The following is a 22,083-nucleotide window of genomic DNA, read 5'->3' as shown; positions in this document are numbered from 1 at the left end:
GTGGTCCACCATGGCTGAGGCACATGGGCAAGGGGACAGCACGTAGCATGGTCACTTGGCAGCCCAGTGCTGAGAGTCTGAGTTCGGCTCACCCCTAAACACAGAAGGGGTTGACCAAAGAACACTTAGGAAAAAAGTGCCTGGAAAAACTCAGTGGAATAGCAGAAGAGAGTCTACAGTTGTGCTCCGCAAAAGTGGACAGTCAGTTAAAATAGTTTGCAATTCCTGGGTAAGCAGAAAGATGCCAGAAAAAGGCAGAAAGGAAGCCAAAGGAGAAAGTCCCATCACAGGGGCCGGGGGGCTTGGGGGTGCTGAAGTGAGGGCTGTAGAGGCTTCCCTGCCACTGACTGGATGAAAGCCTTTCCGGGTCTTGTCCTTCTGCATCCATGAGATGGGAAAATCAACTAGCGTCCACCCTCCAGGGTCGGAATCAAAGGAGGACATGTGTGAAGGTGCTCTGTGAACCAAGGCGACTTCTAAGTTAAGGAGATGCTACCCCAGTACCCAACGGACCCTTCAGGGACAAAAACATCCTGAAAGAACAACAAACAAGGTTTGTATCCAAGTGTGGCTGCTTTCCTGTTCTGACACTGGGTACTTGTGGACAACGGTGGTGTCAGGGATTCAAGGTCCACGGACCAAGAGGGGAAGCAGACGTGGACAAGAACCATGTCTGGTAGGAATGACCTTCTTATTGTCTGCTATGTATTTTCTTTTCCATTTGGGCACAATTTTCTGAAGCTGGAATGACATCCTTGCAAATTAAGGAGCAGAGCCCACGTTCCATCCTAAGTAGATGCCCCAGTCCAAGGTAGGACTGTGACGACTGCTTTCGGGTGTTTGCTAGAAGCTCTGACATAAGGCCTGCCTCCACCACAGGCTCTCCTTCCCTGTCTCCATGTTTTCTAGGTGGGGGCAGAGTGGGAGGGGGCAAAATTTAGGGCAAGGCAGGTACTAGGGACTGAGTGATTTCACGGAGCCGGCCATCCTGCCAGGGAGATCTGGCTGCTCTCCTCCAGCACTGCCCTGGGAGCCAGAGCGCCCACTGTCTGCTGTTATGAGTCCAAAGATAGCAGCAACCCAGGGAGTGACGGCAGGGGATCCAATTAGGGTGAGTTGGCACCCCTGAAGTTGGAGCCGGGCCAAGCACTTCCAAAGTTGTGCAAGAACAGGCCAGCTATGTTTTTCTGGGCACAGTCTGTAGGTAAATTAGATCTTTAAAACACTTAGGCAGGCTTTTGTCACTTGGTGTTAACTGTGTACCTTGCAACTACTTTAATTGGTTCCGTGTCTAGAATGAGGGACGGAAATGGAAGTGTGACTCTTAGGGGAGCAGTCCTGGCACTCCGATGGCTTGTCATATTTCTTTTTTTAATCTGCTGTTCTTTTCCTTAAGGTGAGGGAGGTAATCTAATTATCTTTTTGAAGACAAGTTCATGCCGCAATATGTCAGTTTGGGCTGCTCTTGTAACATGGCCCCGAGTGTGGGTGGAGGGAAATGAAATGGGGATGTAGGGAGTACCTGTGAGTTTTCCTGCTCCAAAGCCAGGAGATGTTGCCTCCACAAGGAGTGAGGGAGTGAATAGTTTAAATGGGCAGTGGTGTCGGAAAACTGAATCCGAGTCCCACTCTACCTCCCTGGGCTGTGTGGCTTTGCACTAGTCACTTGCTGTCTCTGAGCCTCTGTCTCTTCAGTAGCAAAATTAGATTATTCTGTCTTGGAGTGGGCAGGAGTGAGATCACATGCCCAGAGCCCATCCATCCTAGTGTTGGGGGGTGGGGGTGCGTGATGAGCACTCAGTAACCAATGGCATTTATTATTGGGCCATTATTATCATGAGCCTTCTGTGGCACTGTACACAAACCAATCCTTGACAGCCTTGTCACCAAGAGAGCTGACCCAGCCTCCCTGTCTATGTAGAGCTAACTCACCCTGTGTCACTGACCACAAAGTGAGGGATTATTAAAAACCCTCTGGGATACACTGCATGCACAGTGCCTAGAAGGTGCCTCTTTCCCAAATTGAAGCAATTCATCCTGAAAGAGGTTCTGTGGGGCAGACACTCCCTGCCTCCTGGACTGTGTGGAGCTTTGCTGGATGAAGGAGAAAATTCTGGTCCTGGGAGTGCTCTGAACCAGGGCTGCACCTGCCTCTTTCCTCCAAAAAGCAAAGGCCGAACTTTGACTGGGTTCCAGCAGCTACAGAGTTCATCCTTCCTTTATCTTTTTTTTCTTTAAAGAACAACTGGTTAAAAACAAACAAACAAACTGGTATACAAACATGGCAAAAAATATATCTAGGTAGAACCTATCCATCCAACTATCCATCACTTATCCATCCATCCATCATCCCCCCCACCCATCCACCCAACTATCCATCCACCCATCCACCCATCCATCCACCCATCCATCCATCCATTCACCCATCCACCCACCCATCCATCCATCCATCCACTCATCCATCCATCATCCACCCACCATCCACCCATCCACCCATCCATCCATCCATCCACCCACTCATCCATCCATCATCCACCCATCATCCATCCATCCATCCATCCATCCATCCCTTTAATGTCTATCATCTACCTATTCTCTATCTATCAACTATCTATCTATCTATCTATCATCTATCTATCATCTCTCTATTTATCAACTATCTAATCTATGTTTCTACTATGGATACAAGGAGGACCATATTTTCCTTTGTTCTGTACTTTGCCTTTTCACTGAATAAACCACAGACCACTTCCAGTTTCAGTGGGTCTATATGTACTTTTTACAAATGGTGACACAACATTCCCTTGTCTAGAAGCACCATGAGTTCTTTAACCAGCTGGCTACTGATGGGCATTTGGGTTGTGGCAAGGACTTCCCTATTACAAATGATCCCGCAATGGCAATCTTTTTGCATAGGCCTTGGCACATGGTGTAAGAAGGCAGGGTAAATTCTTTGCAGGGGGAATTGCTGGCTCAAAGGGGAGATGGATTTTAAATTATGATCACATTGTCAAATGGTTTTCTAAAAAAGATCATCGCTATTTATATACCCACCCAAGGTGTTCTCAGGCCAAATGCTCCCCTTATCTTTTAAACATGGTGAATTCTTGGCCTCGCAGCCTAGATGCGGGAATCTTCGTGAGGATCAAAGCAGGCGGTGCGGCCAGCGGCGCCGGTGTCTATGACTTTTATGGATACTCCTCTTCTATCTCTCACATCGCTGTGTTTTTGTTTATGCTTTATTTATATCAGCCAACACAAGCAGCCTTGTATCTTGTTCCTGTCACAGTTTTTATTCACTTTCTTGGCATTTCTCTCAGGGTTTTATTAGTCATTTCTTGTTCCAGCTCCTAAAATTTCTATCACCTGCATCCTGGGGATCTGGTTGTATTGAGAAGGTGATTAGAATACTAACGGCCTGGGGAAGGAAGCCTGATGCCCCAGGGCACCATTCTTTCCCCATTTCTGCTAGGATTCAGGGACCCTCAGAGTCCTGCCCGCCCCCAGGGGCCTGCTCCCCATGCGGACATGAGGGGGCTTCATTTCTCGGGGAAGGAACCTGGGGCAGCCTGAGGAACCCAAAGCCAGGAGACATGTTGGAATCTGGGGTTTTGTTACACCTCTAAAACAGGCCCAGACCCAAATACTCACAAACTTTTTATCTGAATTATGGAGCCCAGTAGAAATCATTCTAAACTTTTTATTTGAATTATGGAGCCCAGTAGAAATCATTCTAAACTTGGTCATTGGAAGGTAGATCCAGGAGACAAGAGAGTAGAAAACCCCAGTTGAATTAAAAAAAAAAAATCATAAAATTGTGTCCTACAGAGAACCGCCTGTGAAATGCAGGCTTCTGTCCTGTACTAGGCCAGGTCTTCTTGCTGTGCCGTGGACTGCCAAGTTGTACACTGAAGCGAACAACGCTGGTGATGTTAATTACTGGGTTTTGTGCTCCAATATTTTGCCTTAAAACTCCTGGTAGTGATAAGGTGCCAGAGATTACAACCTCCTGGGGAGTCCTATTTTGAGCAGTCAGTACCCTAATGCTCACGTATCAAACACAGCCTCATGCAGTGTAAAGTAACTTTTCCTTGCCAGGCACTGGGCTATAGCCTGGAAATTGGGAAAATGACCTATTCTGTCTCTACTTTTTATCCAGATACTATTTGTAAGTTTACACAAATAATTCAACATTTATGATAGTATCTAAAGAATTCACTAGTCCTATCCTCTAATTACAGAATTGTATGTTGAAGACATGAAATAAATATCTGGTGTGGCCCTCCACAGACCCTGGTTCCTTTTGGCATGCATATGGGAGCTATTCGGTTGGGTTTAAACCAGTGGCTCTCAACCAGGGTGGTTTTGCTAGCCCCTCCCAGGGGGCTGACAGCATCTTGAGGGGTGGTTGCTATTGTCGTCTAGTGGGACGGGTCCAGGACTGTTAACATCCCACAATGGACAGGACCAGACCATCCCTTCCTACCTTCAAGACAAAGAATCATCTAGAAGTATCTAGAAGCATCACCCACATTCGGTCCTCCGGAATCTTATCTCCTCTGCTGTCAGAAAGCCCCCGTATCTTGATACTGGGGATCTCCAAGCATCTGCAGACTTCAAGATCATTTTCCAATGAATTAGGGTAAAAGAAAAAGACACTACCACTGTAGTTTTGTTTTTTTAAAAAAGAAAACAATGTTTATTAGGATATCCTGGGGTGGAGGACCCCTGAACAGATTACATACGTACATTCTGTAGTGCTCGAGCAATATGTTAACAGAAAATCCAAACATCACAAAACCACTTCCAAAGTCCAAAGAGCAAAACTTGTACTTCTCTATGTAGGTGTTGTTCCATGGGTGTCGGTGGCAAAGGACGCTACAGACAGCGGTGTGAAGAAGCCGTTTGGGGATGGCCCCGGTGAACGCACAGGTGCCGCAGGAAAGCAGAGACACACGGCGATGAGATACACGTGTTGTCTGGTACAAGTGGGAAACTCAGGAAACACATGATGGCAAATGGAGACCAGGAGGGAAGTCACTCATCTGGATCCTCTCCCAACTGGAGGCTTCCGTGAAGCTCACTACAGCCCTGACCCCAGCTCTGACGAGGCTGGGTGTCTGACAGAAGTCTAAAACCATCCTAAAAACCCAAATCCTCATGGCTGGCTAACCTACATGAAACAGAAGGAACAGAAGCTGAGACATACCCTGTGGTTAGGAGTAAAAAGCTGAGACATACCCTGTGGTTAGGAGTAAAAATGCAACACCATCTAAAAGAATAAACTTGAAAGCCCACACCCCAAATCTCACACAGCTTCTCCACGGGAGGCGGATTAAACAAGAGAAAATAATTTCAATATCTAAGGGATGGCGCACAGGAGAACAGAAAACTCTTTAAAGAAAACTCTGTGGTGAAATGCATTCCCCCTCCTCCCTTGGGGGAGAAAGAGAGAGAAAAGAGAGATAATTAGAAGAAATATAAGGCCCTGGATTTCAGGCTTCTGAAACCATTTCTTCAACCCTCTGAGGACAATCAGCTATTTCTGAATCTAGAAAAGTCTCATTACGAGAAGACCGCAGCCACATAAGGCAGGGCCATCCGTGAGTGGGTTCTCCAGTTCCCATTCTCTCTCTTTCCCACATTTCAGAAATGCTTTCGGCTAAAGCTAAAAAATAAAAAGGCAGATTCCAGATCAAGTACGCTCTGCATACCAGGAAGACAATGGCGGATCCCGCAGCCCTGCGGAAGTTGTGACACGGAGAGAGAAAGGGAGCTTTTGTGATGGAGCCATAAGTGTCAGATGTCCAGCCGGGCCGCAGTGACAGGTGAAAGACCTCTATCCACTCAAAAGAGCCTTGTGTTTCTTCTACCCACGGCATCGCCTGGGTGCTCCAATTCTTTATCCTACTTTAGTCTTGTAATCTGGGTTATATTTGCTGCCACCAAGGGTCTTTGCGTACTTTCAAAGTTTTGCTGTTTGAACAAACACTGCTCTACCTGCTTTCTTGCGCTAGAGCAGCTCTGATGTCTCCTGTTCCCACCTGCACTGCTGCTGGTGCCTGACAGCTGGGCCAGTGCCACAGACATGGCCACCTGGCCATGCTCACAGCCCTCTGAGGCCTCCAAAGGTGACCCCACTTGGTTCCCCCTTGTGGCAGTCTGTCCCCCTTCTCCATGTTACTTGAGCTACTTGCTACTTCTTAAGGACCGAGTCTGGAAGGCGGCTTCTTGTACGACCTACAACGAGAATTGAGATTCTCTGAAGGATGTTAAAATGAAGGATTCTGCCATCCGGAAAAGATGGGTGATTCCGCAGGCCGCTGTCAGACGGCCTTGTCCTCTCAAGTTACTCTTGGAGGAGTTTCGGTCCTGAAGGAGGGTTCACTGTTCTAGAGCAGATGGTCCATAGATGCCGTGATTGAAGACCACCTCTTTGCTTCTCAGGATACTGGCACAGGACCGGGCTTGCTCCGGGCTTGGTGGAGCGGTCCACCTTTCCAGCCAGCATCCTGCACTTGATGCAGATTGAAATATCAGCAGACTCACGGGCTAATTTCCCATGAAATCAGTTCACCCCATTTGGGGTCCTGTCTTTTCTGGGACTGGCTGGTCCTGCTCAGCTCGTCCTAGGGACAAACGCTCATTTTTCATCTCTCAGCAGGAAACACGGTCAGCAGATTTGAAGCTGCTTTGATTCTAATACTGTGTTCGACACTTCCTTCCAGTCAGCCTCAATAGCCTTTGCTGTCGTGTCCCAGAGCTCACCGCTGGCGAGACAAGGCCGGCGGACCAGTTCTTGCTACCGTGTTACAGAATGAAGCCTTTCGATGCCCCCCAATTTTTCATTCACCCAACGTTGTTTAAGTACCTACCGTGAGGCATGCTTCCTCTCAGGGCAATCTGGGGGGAGCTCCAGGAAGAGACGTTCAGACGGAAGAAGGGGCTGATGGTGTCTGGCCAGAATCTTGGTATTCTTTATGAAACGGAAGTGGGGAATGGTAAGAAAACCCAGGCTGGGATGAAGAGAAGAAAATCTGAGAAAACCTTTTATTGACACTGGTGCGGGGTTTGGCAGCTGCCCGGGAGCAAAAATAAACTCCTGATGGCAGGGAGACAAGACACTGATACTGGCACCTGCCAGGGGCAGACAGCCCAAGTCGCAGCTGCGCTGGTCGAATGAGCCTGGAGACCTCAGGGGGTGAGGACCTCAATGACTGGTAACGGGCTGCGCTTCTCTGCAGGCAGTTTATTGAAACAGGATTTGTGCGCCTCCCCACCCCTCTGGGCTGGATCGCAGAGCACTCAGAAGCGCAGGTGATGCTTCCCGCTGAACCACCCCAGGCTGTCTCTAGGAGCAGGGAGGAAAGAGCACATCAGAGAGCACTGGGAGCAACCAAGGGATGCCTGATGAGGATGAGCAGACAAGACCATCCCACGGCTAAGGAGAGGAAGCTCGGAAGAGGGGAGGGCTGGAAGGGGGAGCTTCCTGCTTGGGGGATTAACATCACCCTCAGATTGCCTGACTCCTGAGAGAAGCCTGTCTGTCTTCAAAAAGCCAGGGTTCCGTGTACAGTGGGCATCTGGCAGAAGAAGAGTGAATCTGGGCAGACTACATTTAAAATGATCCGGATGAAAAATTGGCCAGAGGGGACCCTGGGAAACAGTTAAGTGACAAAGAACAGGAATGGGCACTGGGCCACCCATAATCGACGTGAAAGGGATCAGAGTCGGCCCATCATCTCAAGACAACTCTCCTTGTGAAATGAAATGGCCCCCCAGACAAGCACAGCCCAGGATGGAGACATTGGCAAAACCACAGATTGAAAGCCTCTGCCAGGAGAACGTGTTCTGATGTAGAGTCCTCAAGGAGAATTCTAGACAAGAGATTCAGAACAAATGGTCACTCGACAAGAAGAGTCGGGTCAAAGTCAGGAAGTGTCAGATACGTACATGAGATGCCTCTCTTAGGGATAAGAGGAAAACGTAGCTGCTAAGGGTTTCCAAATGAATCCTCGGTTGTTTTACAGTTTTAGAATTTCTAAAAGGAAATGTCTTCCCATGTCGTCCAGATATCAGCTCCGCTTGCTTTCCACAAAGGCACGGCTGTCTAATTCAAGGGACTCCGGCTATTCTTGTGAGGATGAAGCTCCTATTTGGATCGGAAAGGAACACCAGGGGACCGCACGACACTTATACCCATGGTGCCTGGCCTTCTGCCGCGCCTTGATTTTGCTCTTCATCTCTCCCAACTTCCTGAGTTCAGGGCAGATGGGTCCTTCTGTCCTCCCTGTTCCCAGCCCCTTGGTAACTCACGCCCATCTGTTGCCATTGCTTTTTGGTCTTTCTCGAAAATGTTGGTCCCCCATAGTCTCATTTGCTTAATCAAAGAACAGAAGCAACAAAGATCACAGGGATATGAATCCAGGAGATCAAGAACAGCGTTGAAAGGGAAATAGAAAATGCGAGTGCATTTAAGCAGCCCTTTTCTGGTCTACAGTTTATTGACTAAAATAAGTCACGCATGTCGGACTGCATGAATGAAAACTTATTTTCCAAACAATAGCTCCTCCAAGGCCACTGTTTTGTAAATAGTGACAACAGAAAAACATTTTTGCTAGATTCTAAGAAAAGAATTTGCTAATTATACAAACTCCCACTGCTTTTACATCTCTTTTCCCAATAAGCACTTAACACTGACTCAAAAATGCTTCCCCTCTCCTCCCTTCCCAGTTCAGCAGATGGAGTGTTTGGGAGTGTCAACTTTAGATGGAGTACAAAGGGACAAATGGGCGACAGGATGCCGTTGGAGAGGACCCATCCTCGGAGCGTATGGACGATACCAAGAGTCTTCACAGAGACCAAATTCAAGGCCACAGCAGCTCTAGAGAAACCCTGTCCCATATTCGATTAACTCGAAGATTGCTTCCAAGACATTTTTTACTATAAGATAAAGAAGTATTAAATACATATTTTTTTAAAGAAAACCACACTCCTATTAGAGTCTGGATACAGTTCACTATACTTAATAAAAAATAATCTGTGTAATTCTTAACTCATACTCTAGGGGCTTGAAAAAATTCTGATATGGGAAAATAAACATGGATGGGGCATTCTGAATCCTTCTCTGTATTGTGCACTTCTTCCTTCATGTGCTCTATTCAAAAGATATTCAAACAGATATTGGTTAAAGATACTCAACACCAACTTGGAATGAATGTGCTTCCAATCAGTTTGGCAGTAGTGCCTTTTTTTTCATTCAATAAGCAGCAAGGCACGGCTAGACTTAACCTATGGTCAAGTCTTGACCATGGTCTACATGGACCTAAGACCTACTAGCACCTACTGTTTCTGTGTTGTCAAAATCAGCTACAATGAGACGCTTTCTGCAGAAAGATGCCCTTGCATCTGGTGATACCCCAAATGCAGGGACTGAGGGACAGGAAGTAATGCTTTTCAATGTCAGTATTGCCACACAAGGAAGTCAAAGATTTAAGTCACTTGCCTGCTTTAGTCTCATGGCAAGCGATGATGGTGTTTCGGGTCCACTGTGTTAAACTGGGAATTATGCTGAATGGCAGAAACACCCACTTAGCATGAATTTATAAGAATCTAATGTGTTGTCATCAAACAATTTTTCCCCCTGTTTATTTCATCAGCAATTTATTTTCAAATTTAGAATTTGGTAACTCTAATATGCTTCTTTCTGAGAAGAAAAATGAGATCTTTGTTGGTGATCGATGAGGCTTTCCCAAATTTAATTTATGGGTTGCACATCCCTGTGTTCATCACTGAAGGCCACCCTTGTTAGCTCTGATAACTCCTATTTCCTCTCTGGTCATCTGAAGCTAATTACAACCACTGCTTACCGCAGAAGGAATCAATAGCTTTCTACAGTAGATCACATAGAATCAGACCCATATGCAATTAGTCTAGTGTAGATACACAGAGATACCTTAATTAAAACAAAATATGCTCTGTAAGAGATAGGCTTTCATAGAGGACCGGAATTCCAAATGTTCCGACACATTTAACGTTCTTTATTCAAAGAAAGAGTCTTCATGAAACCTTTCGCTAATCAAATCTGTTTGATGAATTTTCCTTGGAAACATTTTGAACTGAAAAAACACGGAACTTAGTATTATACATTTATGTTTATTAACATTTGGATATAAATGTACTTCAAACACCAACAGAGCTAAAAGACTATGCCTTTATCTTGGATTGGATAGATTTCCCACCCCAGTGATTTGATTAATTCTTACAAGGCAAACATCAGCGGGCAAAGGGGATCAGTATGAACTGTGCACCTTGGGTCCTCCTCCAGCCCCTCTACTGATGTGTGGAGAAGTACTGCTCCCAGCACTCCAGTTGGTGGATACTCCTCTTATCTCTTCAATGTTGGAGAAGCCTGGCTCCTAGCGCTCGATCACTGTAGATTCTGAATGTCACCATCAACCAGACTTCAAAAGCGCACTTCAAGGTCTACTTGTTTAAGGATGGAGAATGATGGAAGGTGATGTGTGGAGAACAAGCCACACGCCTTGTTTCCAGAGACCTGTTCTGGTCCGTGTATCTTTTGCTGGCCAACTCATCTCTACACACCTACTGTTGTTCTTCTTGATCCACAAGCCTTTCTTTCCACACGGTCAGTCCCTGTCTGTCATGGAGGACGCATAACAAGACGTGAATTGATTCCTGATGACCTTCGGACTAAATCCCTCTAAACAGTGGCCAGGTCATCACCGCTGAGTACAACCCTTAGGAAAACAACTGCGTACCCTGGCATGGATCAGCTTCGGAAGAGAGGGTGGCATGTTCCTGTCCCCCAGTCTAGTCAAACCGGCCTGTGTCAAGTAACATGGAAGCTGAGGTCCTGGATTATGTCAACCGGCACGCATGCCGTCGGCCGCTGCAGGGCATTTACAAGGGGCCGCCAGTTTCCTCACAGGTATGCAAGCTTGTGTTTCGAGAAATGACAAAAGACAACACTTGGCTGCTCTGTTTCCTCCTGCCTGTCCACAGTTACGTGATGCAGAGCTTTCTGCTAAAGCACGAGGCTCCTCAGGGTCTGCTTCTGAAAAGCTGTCTTCGTGAAGTTAATATTGGAGCTAACACTATTTAGGAGAGGAAAACGAGCTCCATGTATTTTGTATTAAATCATCAGTAAAAAAATGAAGACAATATCATTACTTTCAAAATATAGAAAGCCAATAGTTGAAATCATTTAGTAGTAAAATTTTTTTCTACATATAACCTCATACATGTAAAGAGTATTAGAATGACATGTCAGCTATATTTGACTCTTGTTAGTGAAAGGGCTTCTCCCTCAGGTAAGGCTTAGGTCTTTCAGTGATCAAGGTACTGTGAAGTTTCACTCACACTCGCCCCTCTATTCTGACTAGAAGACAGACACTACATCTGGATGAGACAGGTGTCTTTTGTTTGGTAGGAGAGCGTAGAACTCTTCACAGTACACAAACAGTGTGGAAAATGCCAGTACATATAGAAAGGCGAACACTGGCGCAAGCTTGTTTGCACGAAGTCCATCAAGATCCTCTGGATGAGAATCTTTGCTTTGTGACAAAATAAGCTTGCACCCACCCGTGGGAGGCTAAAGTGATGTCATCAGAACCAAAGCCATTATAGGAGATACGGAAGATTTTTTAGAAATACTAAGTCCTTCTCTTGCTAGGAAAGGCCAGAATTAAATTGTTAAAATCATCCCCAATCATCATCATCACGGGCCCAGTTGGTTTTATAGCCAAATTGTTAAAATCATCCCCAATCGTCATCATCATGGGCCCAGTTGGTTTTATAGCCAAATTCACGCACTGCCCCTCGACAACACAGCAGGCCCAAAGCCTTTTCAGTATGGAATGTAGCACTGTATTGGGTAGCCCACAGAAGCCCTAAGGATCACAAGGAGATTTCTTAAAAACAAAAAACAAAAACAAAAACAAAAAAAAAAAGAAAAAAAAAAAAAAAGAAAAAAAAAAAAGAAGAAGAAGAAACAAAATATAAAGTTCCAGTTGGATGAAACTGTTTTCTCAGTATCTCAACTGGGCTCCTAAAACTGGAATTTCAGATACACAAGAGGACAGGAAACAGATAGCTTGGTTTTTGTCTTTTTACATGTCCGTATTGTTGTTTAAATGCAGCTACGATGTTTCTGCCAAAGATGAAGATAATAAGGTGGACAGGGTGGTGATCACCAGAACCAGCAGGGGGCTCAGACAGCAGCTTAGAGGAGCAACCATTGATTTTGTGGTTATGTGGCTGGAAGGACCAGCGAGACCATTCTTTTCGTAATCACGCTGTAAGAGAGAATATTTTCATTGTCACCCACTGCATGTATTCCCCCTATCCCAGTATATTTTAGCCACACTCTTCCTCTCTCCCACCTACAACTCCCAACTAGCTGTAGCACTCACCCAAGCTGACCTAAGATAAGACCATGGAGACTTCAATTCCCTGACTTGTAGTTTTACAAAAAAGAATCATGAATCTGGTTGAGAACTGGATATAAAGACTTATAGAGTTTATGATAAACTGGCCAACGCTTGCTACTTGCTCCTCCACTATGGATTTTACTGAAATCCATTTGTGGGACAGCTTTGCGTCTTCCTTCACTCCTACCTTCTGGATCTCTCCGTAGCTAGGGGAACGTGGAATGCTTCTCCTGGTACTGACTGAGGAAGCTCCCTGTCCCTCCCCGTCCCGGAGGAAAGGCAGGAAAAATCATCTCAGAAAACTGGTACAGGCAAGTGTCAGTTCACATGGAGATGGGCCACAAATCGCACTGAGATAGGCAGGGCTGTCTACACATATTCTCTCCATTTGCCCTTTCAAACCCAGATTTTCTAGATGAAGGCGCCTGCCCCTCACATCATTGGGACAGCCCACACCAGAACCCTGGCTTTCGGACTCCCAGTTGGCACAGCTCTCCTTCCCTAAGATGGATGCCTCCATCCCCACCACAGCATCCACTCAGTCCCATAATGCTGCATCCCACCGCAATGACTGGCACGTGACAGCATCAATCATCTCCTCTGTACAATGGGAAGAGGAATGTGGCCTGCCCTAGCTACCTCTGGGGTGCTGCAGAGGTCAAAGGAACTGTAGACAGAGGACCTCTGGTAAGCAGTGAGAGTTTCTGAGTGTCTTCTCTGTGAGGGCTGATTCTACAAGACTATGGTCACACAACCTCCGGCATTGAAATAATTTTATTTGTGCTGATCCTCGGGATGAGGATCCTGGGTCCCATACGTAGTTGGAACTTTGTGCCCTGGGATCCAAAGACCTCACTTGGCTCAAAGGGCAGAGGGACATGGAGGGTGCCTTAGATCTTTTGCCTAGACTTGAAACCTCATTGTCCTTGAACCTTTCCATCTTCACCATGGACCTAGAAATGTTCTATGTCTAGAAATGCAGGGAGACCCAGAGAGAAACATAACTTACATCAGAAAGACAGAGGTGTGTACTGCCCGACATATTGGATTTCAGCTTCTGGGCCTGGGAAAGACAAACACATACACACATAAAATCACTCACATTTCATATGGAATAATGGTTACCGATGATCCACTAATCAGTTGTCTAGGGCAGGGCCACTGGTAGAAATACGTGAGCTACAATTATGAGCCCATATATAATCTTAAGTTTTCTAGTAACCACATAAGAGATAAAGGTAAAGATAATTATGATGACATATTTTATTTAACCCAATATATTTTCAACATGTAATCAATATAAAAAGCTATTAATGAGATACTTTACGTTTTTTTTTTTTTCATACTAAGTCTTCAAAATCTGGTGTGTTTGACATTGCACATCTTATTTCAGACCTGCCCCATTTCAAAGGCTCAGTAGCTACCTGTGGCTGGTGGCTAGCAGGGGCAGCACAAGACTAGGTTACTAAAAACAAAGTTTTGTTTTTGCTTTTGTTTTTTTAGAGGGTAGAGGGGAGGGGCTTGAGAGCATGGGCTAGGGACAGAGGCAGAGGGAGAAAGAGGATTTTAAGTGAGATCCATGCCCAGCACAGAACCCAACATGGCACTCGATCTCATGACCTTGAAATCATGACCTGAGCCAAAATCAAGAGTCAGACGCTTAACTGATGGAGCCAACCAGGCACCCCAAGACAAAGCTTTGAAGTCATTCACATTCAGAACTCATTTATACCTATGAATGTTCATTCTGGGGATGTGCCTTTGAGGTAAAAATGTCACAATAAAAATCGGCGTTTGTTAGTCATATAGAGATAGGTCTTCCCGAAGCTCGTTTGTTCATTTGTTTTATTTTTGCTTCAGTCAACAAGCACGGAGCTATTTTCCAGTGCTGGGCATCAGGTGATCAGAGCCAAAGGATGTAGTCACTGGGCTCATGGGGCTGACCTCTAGTTGAGTAAACCACTCATGGCTTGAGAGTGTGGGCACAGGGCAGGGACTCTAACAGACAGATCCCCCTGGGGGAGCTGTGCAGGGTGTTATGGGTCCTGACCCAGTAATGATAAAATTGCTTCCAGGGCAGTGGCAGGGGGCTGAGCTGTGAAGGCTGTGAGCTCCCCAACTCCTCACACCGGAACTAGTCCCCACTGAGCTTCTACCAGAGAACTGAGTTAAAGAAGAGTTTCCATCACTCAGACAATTACAGTAAGAACTGCTGACCCAATATCGCCCTTTTGTTTTGTAAAGGAAAACAGAGTGCAGTGAAGTTGAGTGACTTCTCCAAGGTCACATAGCAATTTACTGGTAGAGTCAGGATATAGACCAGGTCTCTAAAACTCTTGAGAGGAAAATGTGCTCTTTCCTCCATTACAGTTTTTCTCCCAGGCGATCTTGGCATGCTTGGTTCTTCATGCTCTACCTGCCCCCAAATCAACATGAAGAGCCCCCCGCCCTGCCCCATGAGCTCCTTCTCCCAAAACAGGAGTCTGTTGGCACCAAAGACAGATGTCTTTGGTGCCAACAGGATGATGCTGGTCAAGCATCACAGCTTAAGGAGTGTCTGGGCACCTGGCTCGGCGTGAACAGCGGTGGGCAGGCTGCCAGCTGCAGGAAGACTTCTGGAACTCATTGGAGACATGCTAGGCTGCTGCTGGCATGTTCACCCAAGGAGTAATTTATTGACCATAATGTTACTTGGGAGGCATCATAATCTTTACCTATATTTGCATATGCCAGCTGTGAATATGAAATAGAAACCTTTAAAAAGGCATCGAGAGTAAGACAATGTGAAGCATCCCCAGGCTGTTCAAAGGTCACAAAATGTTATGTGTAAGAGGATCAAAGGAGGAATGGGAAGAGGAGTCTCTTCCCAAAAGCCTCCTTTTAATCTATAGTAATAGCAAATCTGGTCCCTTGCATTGTTACCTGCAGAGAATAATGTACAGAACTTTACATGTTTTATTTCTGTTCAAGATTGGAATTGTGCCCAGATACCAAAATGGCCTTAAAACATCCCATTCTCTTTTTCCTTTGCTAGGCCATAATCTACAAAAAAGACATAAACCCTTGCTGTGGGCCTTTGCATAACTAAGAAGCTCACTAAAATGTGCAGAGAAAGCAGCCAGACTTCTAGTCTGAGAAACATTATGCCTTCAAGTTGTTTCTGTGCTTGTGATCACAGCTAAACTATGCCTCCGTGTTGTAAACCACAGGCCTCTGAGTTCTAAGGGCCGGGGAGGCCTCTTTCCTACTTTGTTCTGTATGATAGCACCGGTATGTAGTTTTTACTCACTAAGTACACAATCCGAGGATACTCACCAGCTATACTCAGTCACTTTAGGAATGTGCTGAATACTTGTTCAATACCCATCAATATTAAATAATTATAAATTATAAATCTACCAATTATCCATCTACCAATGGATAAGAAGTCTTCTGTCTTGATAGATTGTCTGGAGTGCACTCTAGATCTGCAGAGCTAGATTTCTGACCCTCACTGGTCACCGAGGGTTCACACTGCTTAGTGCTTTACAGACATGCAGGCTCTCGCCTTCCACCTGGAAAGAGCAGGGATTACTGCTCCATCACACAGGAAAATACATTTAAAACAGCTCCAGGTCTGGAATGTCTCTGAGCTCTTTCCCCCACAAGGCAGGCATCTTGGTATCTATCTACAGGAAATGGTCAACCCCAGGTCTTGTCTCCCTGTAGCCCCATCGGCTTCACTAAAACTAGAGGCAGCATCTCTAAGCTTGTCTTGCCTGGAGGACCATTCTTGTTGGCATAACTGGATAACCTGCAGAGAGTGAAGGTAATAATGTGCGCCGGGGTCCTACAGAGGCTCTGAGAAAATGCTTCCTATCCTGTTAAGCACCTTCCCAAACCACCAAAGCCCTTAGCACTCCAGAGGCTCAGCTTTGCATGCACACTGGCCTTTAAATGCCCTGCTTACACAGTGTGTTAACGCAGTGTCCCAATGTGAGGCATGGGTAGAAACTCCCAGCACCACGGAGGCAGAGTGGAAAGCCCTGGAATTCCACCTGAACTCTGCAGAGACCACAGTGAGGTCTGGCAGTCTGATGCGAAGGTGACAGGCAAATGTTACCAGTTATGGGAATAGCAGGTGGCTTCTGGGTAACAGAATCACAAGACTGGACAGACAGGAGATTTCCCCCCAGCAAACCTGCAGTGCGTATAAGACGAGAACCGTGGGTCTGCTGCTGAGACTGGCTAGCACCAGGTACAGGAGGAGCGCGGCCGCACTGGGCATCTAGGGCCTCTACGGGTTTGTCAGCTGCACACGGAGGGGCAGAGCCTGGGATTTTAGGTCGCATGCTTGTGAGTCCTGTATGCAGTCAGAATCCCTTCGGTAACGCTGAGGGTCAGAAACGTCCTATGCAGATTCAGAGTCCACTAAGGAAATCTGGCTCTTAGAGCTCATCTTAGAAGCCTGAGCAACCTGTTATTTCCACATTTGGAGGGCTTTTATCCTGAGCATTTTCGGCCACATCATCAAGCTATGGCTGTCTTGCTAATCAGGTAGGATAAATGCAAACAGAATTACAAGGGGGCCCCGCCTTTGACTACTGCGAAGTGTACTTACACGCTTGAAACATCATCTCACAGGTGATAAAAATGGGGATGGTCCCAGGAAAGTTAAAAAAAAAATAGTTAAAAAACTTCTGAGACCTTGTAAGAAACTAGAAGTGTACTTCTTACTGCTGAGCTCTCACCCCAGAAAACAAAGCGTGGAGTAATGGGAGAGCCAACTCAAGGTCCTGTCTGTGGGCCCAGCAGTCCTGCTCATTAACGGGAGTCACAGGGACCCGGCACAGAGCGTGGCCAGCCCGGATCTATGTAGACACCAAACCTTACAGTGTGACTTTAAAATATGACCTTTCCTAAAAAAAAAAAATAAATAAAAGAGAGAGAGAGAGAGAGAAGGATAAAGAAGACAGTGCATTTCATTTTCCAAAAGTCCATTTTAACCATTAGTATGATGTGTTGAAAAATGAATCCTTTAATCTCTTTGAGGAAAGAGTGTTTTCTAGCGGCTAATTCATAGTCCTGTGGTTACTGGGGAAACTACCTGACTCTGAATGGAGGGGAAATGTCACCAGCAAACCACGGGACCACAAGGCTTTCAACTCGAGGATGGGGAGATGAAAGGGACTGGTGAAGCCCGTTTCCAGCCGAGCAGCCTTGCTGTCATTTTGGAAAACTGGAGAACTTGTATTCAGGCACCTCCTAAGACTTGTCCCGCCAGCAGTGTTGTAAAACTGTCCCTGGCGGTGATCTGCTAGTCCAGGCACGTCGGGTAATAGAATTTCCACCGCATTATAATTGTAGGGCCAGACCTTGCCAGTCCCTGGCACCAGAGGGTTAATAAATGCATTAGATGCTGTTAACCTCTGTTACCTGGAGTCAGACTGATGACGCTCCTGCTTTTTACCCCAATGATTAGCATTTGGAAAGTCAGCCCTGGTGCCAGGAGGCTTCCTGTTCAGAAGGCACAGACACACCCCTCGCCTGGAGGCCTCCATCCAGTGCCCTCCACCTGCCCCAGGCCACCACACAGACACACGAGCCCTGTCCACAGCAGGCTCTCCTGGAGCCTCAGGGACAAGGCAGGCTTTGGCGCAGCACGCTTGCTCTGTTTATGGAATCAGAGGCTTAAAAGCGCAGCGAGGCAGAACCTGGCCTTTGCTGCCCCAGGACTCGGTTTCGGCAGAGAAATCGGGGCTTCATCTCGGGCTTTCACGCAGCAGTCAGCCAGCAGGACATGGAACATTTCTCCACTCTGTCTGCTCCAAGCGTAAGGGGAGCCCATTTCTGCTCTACCTCCAGAAAATAAAACCAGAGGAAGTTACCCAATCCAATAGCAACAGACTGTCCAAGCTGCAGCCAAATGGTCATAATTAATGATGCTTCTGGTTCTTTTCTCCCTTGCTTTACTGATTAGAAAGATTTGCTATATTAGGAACCTGCTTGCTTAATGACAGAATACAAGCGATAAACAGAGAAATACACAGACTGTAAAATGCAATCAACTTCGCTCTCCAGCACTCACTAAGTACCGAGCTGCATCTATCACGCTTGTCAATACTAGTTTATTAGCGTACAGGTCTCTTCTGCAGCATAAATTGGACCTCTGTGAGGGGAAACTGCTGCGGGAGTTCTTCCTGAAACAGCCCTTCCCCAGCTTCAATCTACACATCTTACATTTTCGGGCAGGACAAGACACAGGAAGGAAGGTTACCTGAACAGAGGAACCTGCATTTTTACATTGCATTTTAGAAAGACAGACTCCCCTGACTACAGACTTTCACGGGCAGTACTTACCGCACAGCAGTTCTATTGTGACCTTGACACATATTCGTCCAAATTAATTTCTATACAGAAAAGACAGAAAAAAGCAACTACCTAGTGAATCCGAGCTGTGGTCTGTCCAGGGCTCTGTAGTGTTATGCTCCTTTCAGCTTTTTGGATTTTGCCTGTTGGATTTGGGCGACCCTGGGAGGTTTTACCACTAGTCTGGTCACAAGCCCCTGGCCAGCCTTTCCAAAGTCCCTCCCATGGTCTGTTTTGAAACTCACCTTCCTACGGATCTGCTTTTCCTACAAACTTGGTAACAACCACTTGCAACCACTGGTCTAAATAATGTGCAGTGAAGTCAGCTGCGTAAGACAAGTGGACACATAAGTAAGCCTTGTTCTGAGCCCCTGGGCTCGGATGTTTGTCTTCTCGCACCCGTGCTCGGCAGGGAAGGGGTCCGTTTCTGCCAGGCTGCTCTCTGCCAGCCCCCTGGACCCTGGCATAGATTGGGGAGAGGCCAAGGGGCTATGAGGACGGCAAGGGTGAGATGGGGCAAGTGTCCTTCCGAGAAAGGAGCTGCTTTTCTACTCTCTCGGCAAGACACCATGTCGGAACTGAAGTTCAGCCAGAAGACGTCCATTACACGAAGCTCTAAGAAATCCTTAGAAAGATATGTCCCTCAGCATGGGTTTGGGAAGGCCCCCTGGGTGCCAAGATTCCTTAGTCTGGTATACTCTGGGCAGGTTGAGCCTGGTCGTAAGATGGGGCAGGGAAAGGCTTAGAGGCCTGAAGTCAGGCTTCCTTACCCAGAAAAAGTGCAGGCTCAGATCCTGGTTGAGCTGTATAGACAAGGCCTCCAAAGTCAGTGCAGTGAACTGAACTGAGGCCAGATTGCTGGGGGAGGGAGGGCTGCAGGGGGCGGGTGCGTAGCCTTGAAAGAGATGTGGATTCCTGTTCTTGAGTCAAGCAGGTCTTGGATTCCTGGCACCCACGGAGTATCCCAAGTTTAACTGTGCACTTCATGTTGAGCTTAGGGCCAAGCCTAGAGCAGAAACCCTCTCACCTGACTGGTCTGGGGATGGCACCTGCAGAATATTTGTCACTTGAGAAATGAAGTTAAAGGGCAAAATCATTAAGTTACTCAAAAATGACACATTTGTCTCAAATTTTTATTTCAAAGTTGTTTTTTTTTTAAACTAAAGCGTGGAATAAGGACACTGAATGTGAGATCTACTCTTAACGAAATTTGAAGTACACAATACAGTCTTGCTGACTATAGGCCCAATGCTGCCCATCTTGCATCACTGAAACTCTACACCCACTGAACAACCACTCCTGTTTCCCCTCCCCCAGCCTCTGGCAACCACAATCCCATTCTTGGCTTCTATGAGTTGGAGGATATTAGATATCTGATGTACGTAGAATCATGCAGTATTTGTCCTTCTGTGACTGGCTTATTTCACTTAGTATAACGTCCTTCAGATTTACCCCTATTGTTGCATACGGCAGGATTTCCTTGTTTATTAAGGCTGAATAATAGTTCATTGTATGTGTTAAATCAAATATTCTTATGTCAAATCTGAACGTCAGGCATTTATTGATTTGGGGAGACAGGACCAAGGCCACCTTCTTTAAAAAAGTGTTTTCGGGCACCTGAGTGGGTCAGTCGGTTCAGTGTCTGATGTCGGCTCAGGTTATGATCTCAGGGTCCTGACACTGAGCCCTGCATCGGACTCCACACTCAGCAAGGAGTCTGCTTGAGAGTCTCTCTCCCTCTCTCCTTTGTCCTTCCTGCTCATATGCACTCTCTCTCTCAAATAATTTGATAAATCTTTAAAAAAAAGTTTTTTAAAGGAAGAGTTTCCTGATTGGAGTTTCCTGGCTTATGTTCTGCAGAATCTACCTCTATAATTAGTTCATGGTCTATAATTTCCAGGTTTACTTACTTTAAAACAGGAGTGACATTTTGTTTGATACCTACAGAGAAATCTCAAAGCAGATTTTTTTTTTTACCAGTTTATAATTATTCTCAGTCTTTTATGATTTTGCCCCACCCACACCTGATCTGAAGACATTTTTTAAAGGAATTTGGCTTTCGCAGTGTGTTCAACTTAGTTTTCATCAAAACAACTATGCTTTCTTTTGTGCTCTTATTTCAATCCTTCATATAATACTGATTTAAATTTGCAAGCAAAACACCAACCAAAAGAGCCTAAAAAAGGTTTGAGAACAAACGTGCCTGACCCTTTTAACCCTGTCTCTCAACTGGAGAGACCAAGGGCAGAGGTGAACAAGAGAACAGAGGCACAAGCTTGGGGCATGCTGTCGGCCTTGGGCATTAGATATTTACAAGAGAACGGAGAGGCTGTCTTCTGTGGTAAGTTGCTTACATGAGGGTCCGTTATAAAAGCTTCTACTATGGTTTAGAATTTATCCCTGGTACCAGCTTGATTGATAAAAGATGATAAATGGAACACAGGCTAGGAAGGTCCTGTTCTTGGTTCTCCACCTGTCAGCTTTAATGATCATAATCCCTGCCCTCCTTCTTACCTCCCAGAGTTGTTCTGAGAATCAAAGGTAAAGGGGAAAGTCCCTTCAGACCTCAGGGTGATGTGGAGGCTTGCCTGGCCTCTCTGTGTTCTCTAGGCTGGTATTCTTGGGCCGGGGCAGGGACTGGAGAAAGGCAAAAGCTCAAGGTAATTTGGCTGGTGAACACAATATTGACTAGAACGGGCTCACAATCTTCTGTGAGCCCTTGGATTTAAAAATGAATGCAATGAAAGAGATAGAGTCCAGTAAGATATATCAACAGTCCTCCATTAGCTAAGCAGTCCCCTGGGCTTGGTCATCAGTCTCCAGAACGCCATAAAAAGGATGCCTACAGCTCCGCACTTGTAATTCAACACTAATGGTACGATGGTGCAGACACTGTCTCCAGCAGGAAGCCCTAACACGGCACTCGAGCTGGCCTCTCTCCCTTCCAGACTTCCTGGGACCGTCCTGCAGCTGTGTCCCTTTTCCCTAAGCTGGAGCAAACGCAGGCTGCAAACTACACCAGAGAACCGTGTTTTCCTTCATGGTTAACTTGTTTGATTTGTAATGTATCCAGACAAGAACCAATTATGACCTGTATTTTAGAAAATGGTGCCCTATTAACAGTGAGATTATACCAAGCAGTGTGTGAAAGACATTTGGGCGTGGGGCCCAGGGGGTGTTTTGCAGGGCAAACATTCAGTGAGTAGGGTCGAAAGGCGGCTCAGGGGATGGCCCCAAAATGAAACATTCGTTTTCTTAAATGTGCAGTTGGAAATGCAAATGC

General features: G+C 46.1%; 1 protein-coding gene across 3 annotated transcripts in view; it reads right to left on the bottom strand.

The window, feature by feature from the left end:
- Nucleotides 1-11,866: 11,866 nt before the first annotated feature.
- Nucleotides 11,867-22,083, bottom strand: part of GFRA1 (GDNF family receptor alpha 1) — a 202,698-nt gene continuing 192,481 nt past the window's right edge. For all 3 annotated transcript variants that reach the window (XM_032878967.1, XM_032878985.1, XM_032878976.1), the window contains 2 exons: nt 13,462-13,515; nt 11,867-12,317 (listed from right to left, as the gene is read on the bottom strand). In XM_032878967.1, the coding sequence (XP_032734858.1) occupies nt 12,162-12,317; nt 13,462-13,515 (210 nt within the window). In that variant the 3' untranslated portion in view covers nt 11,867-12,161. The remainder of the gene's footprint in view (nt 12,318-13,461; nt 13,516-22,083) is intronic.

This window comes from Lontra canadensis, unplaced genomic scaffold, assembly GCF_010015895.1.
Source record: "Lontra canadensis isolate GAN:19392208 unplaced genomic scaffold, GSC_riverotter_1.0 scaffold3, whole genome shotgun sequence".
Lineage (NCBI taxonomy): Eukaryota > Metazoa > Chordata > Mammalia > Carnivora > Mustelidae > Lontra > Lontra canadensis.
The sequence above is the reverse complement of the archived record's forward strand: the minus strand, read 5'-3'. Positions and strand labels throughout refer to the sequence as shown.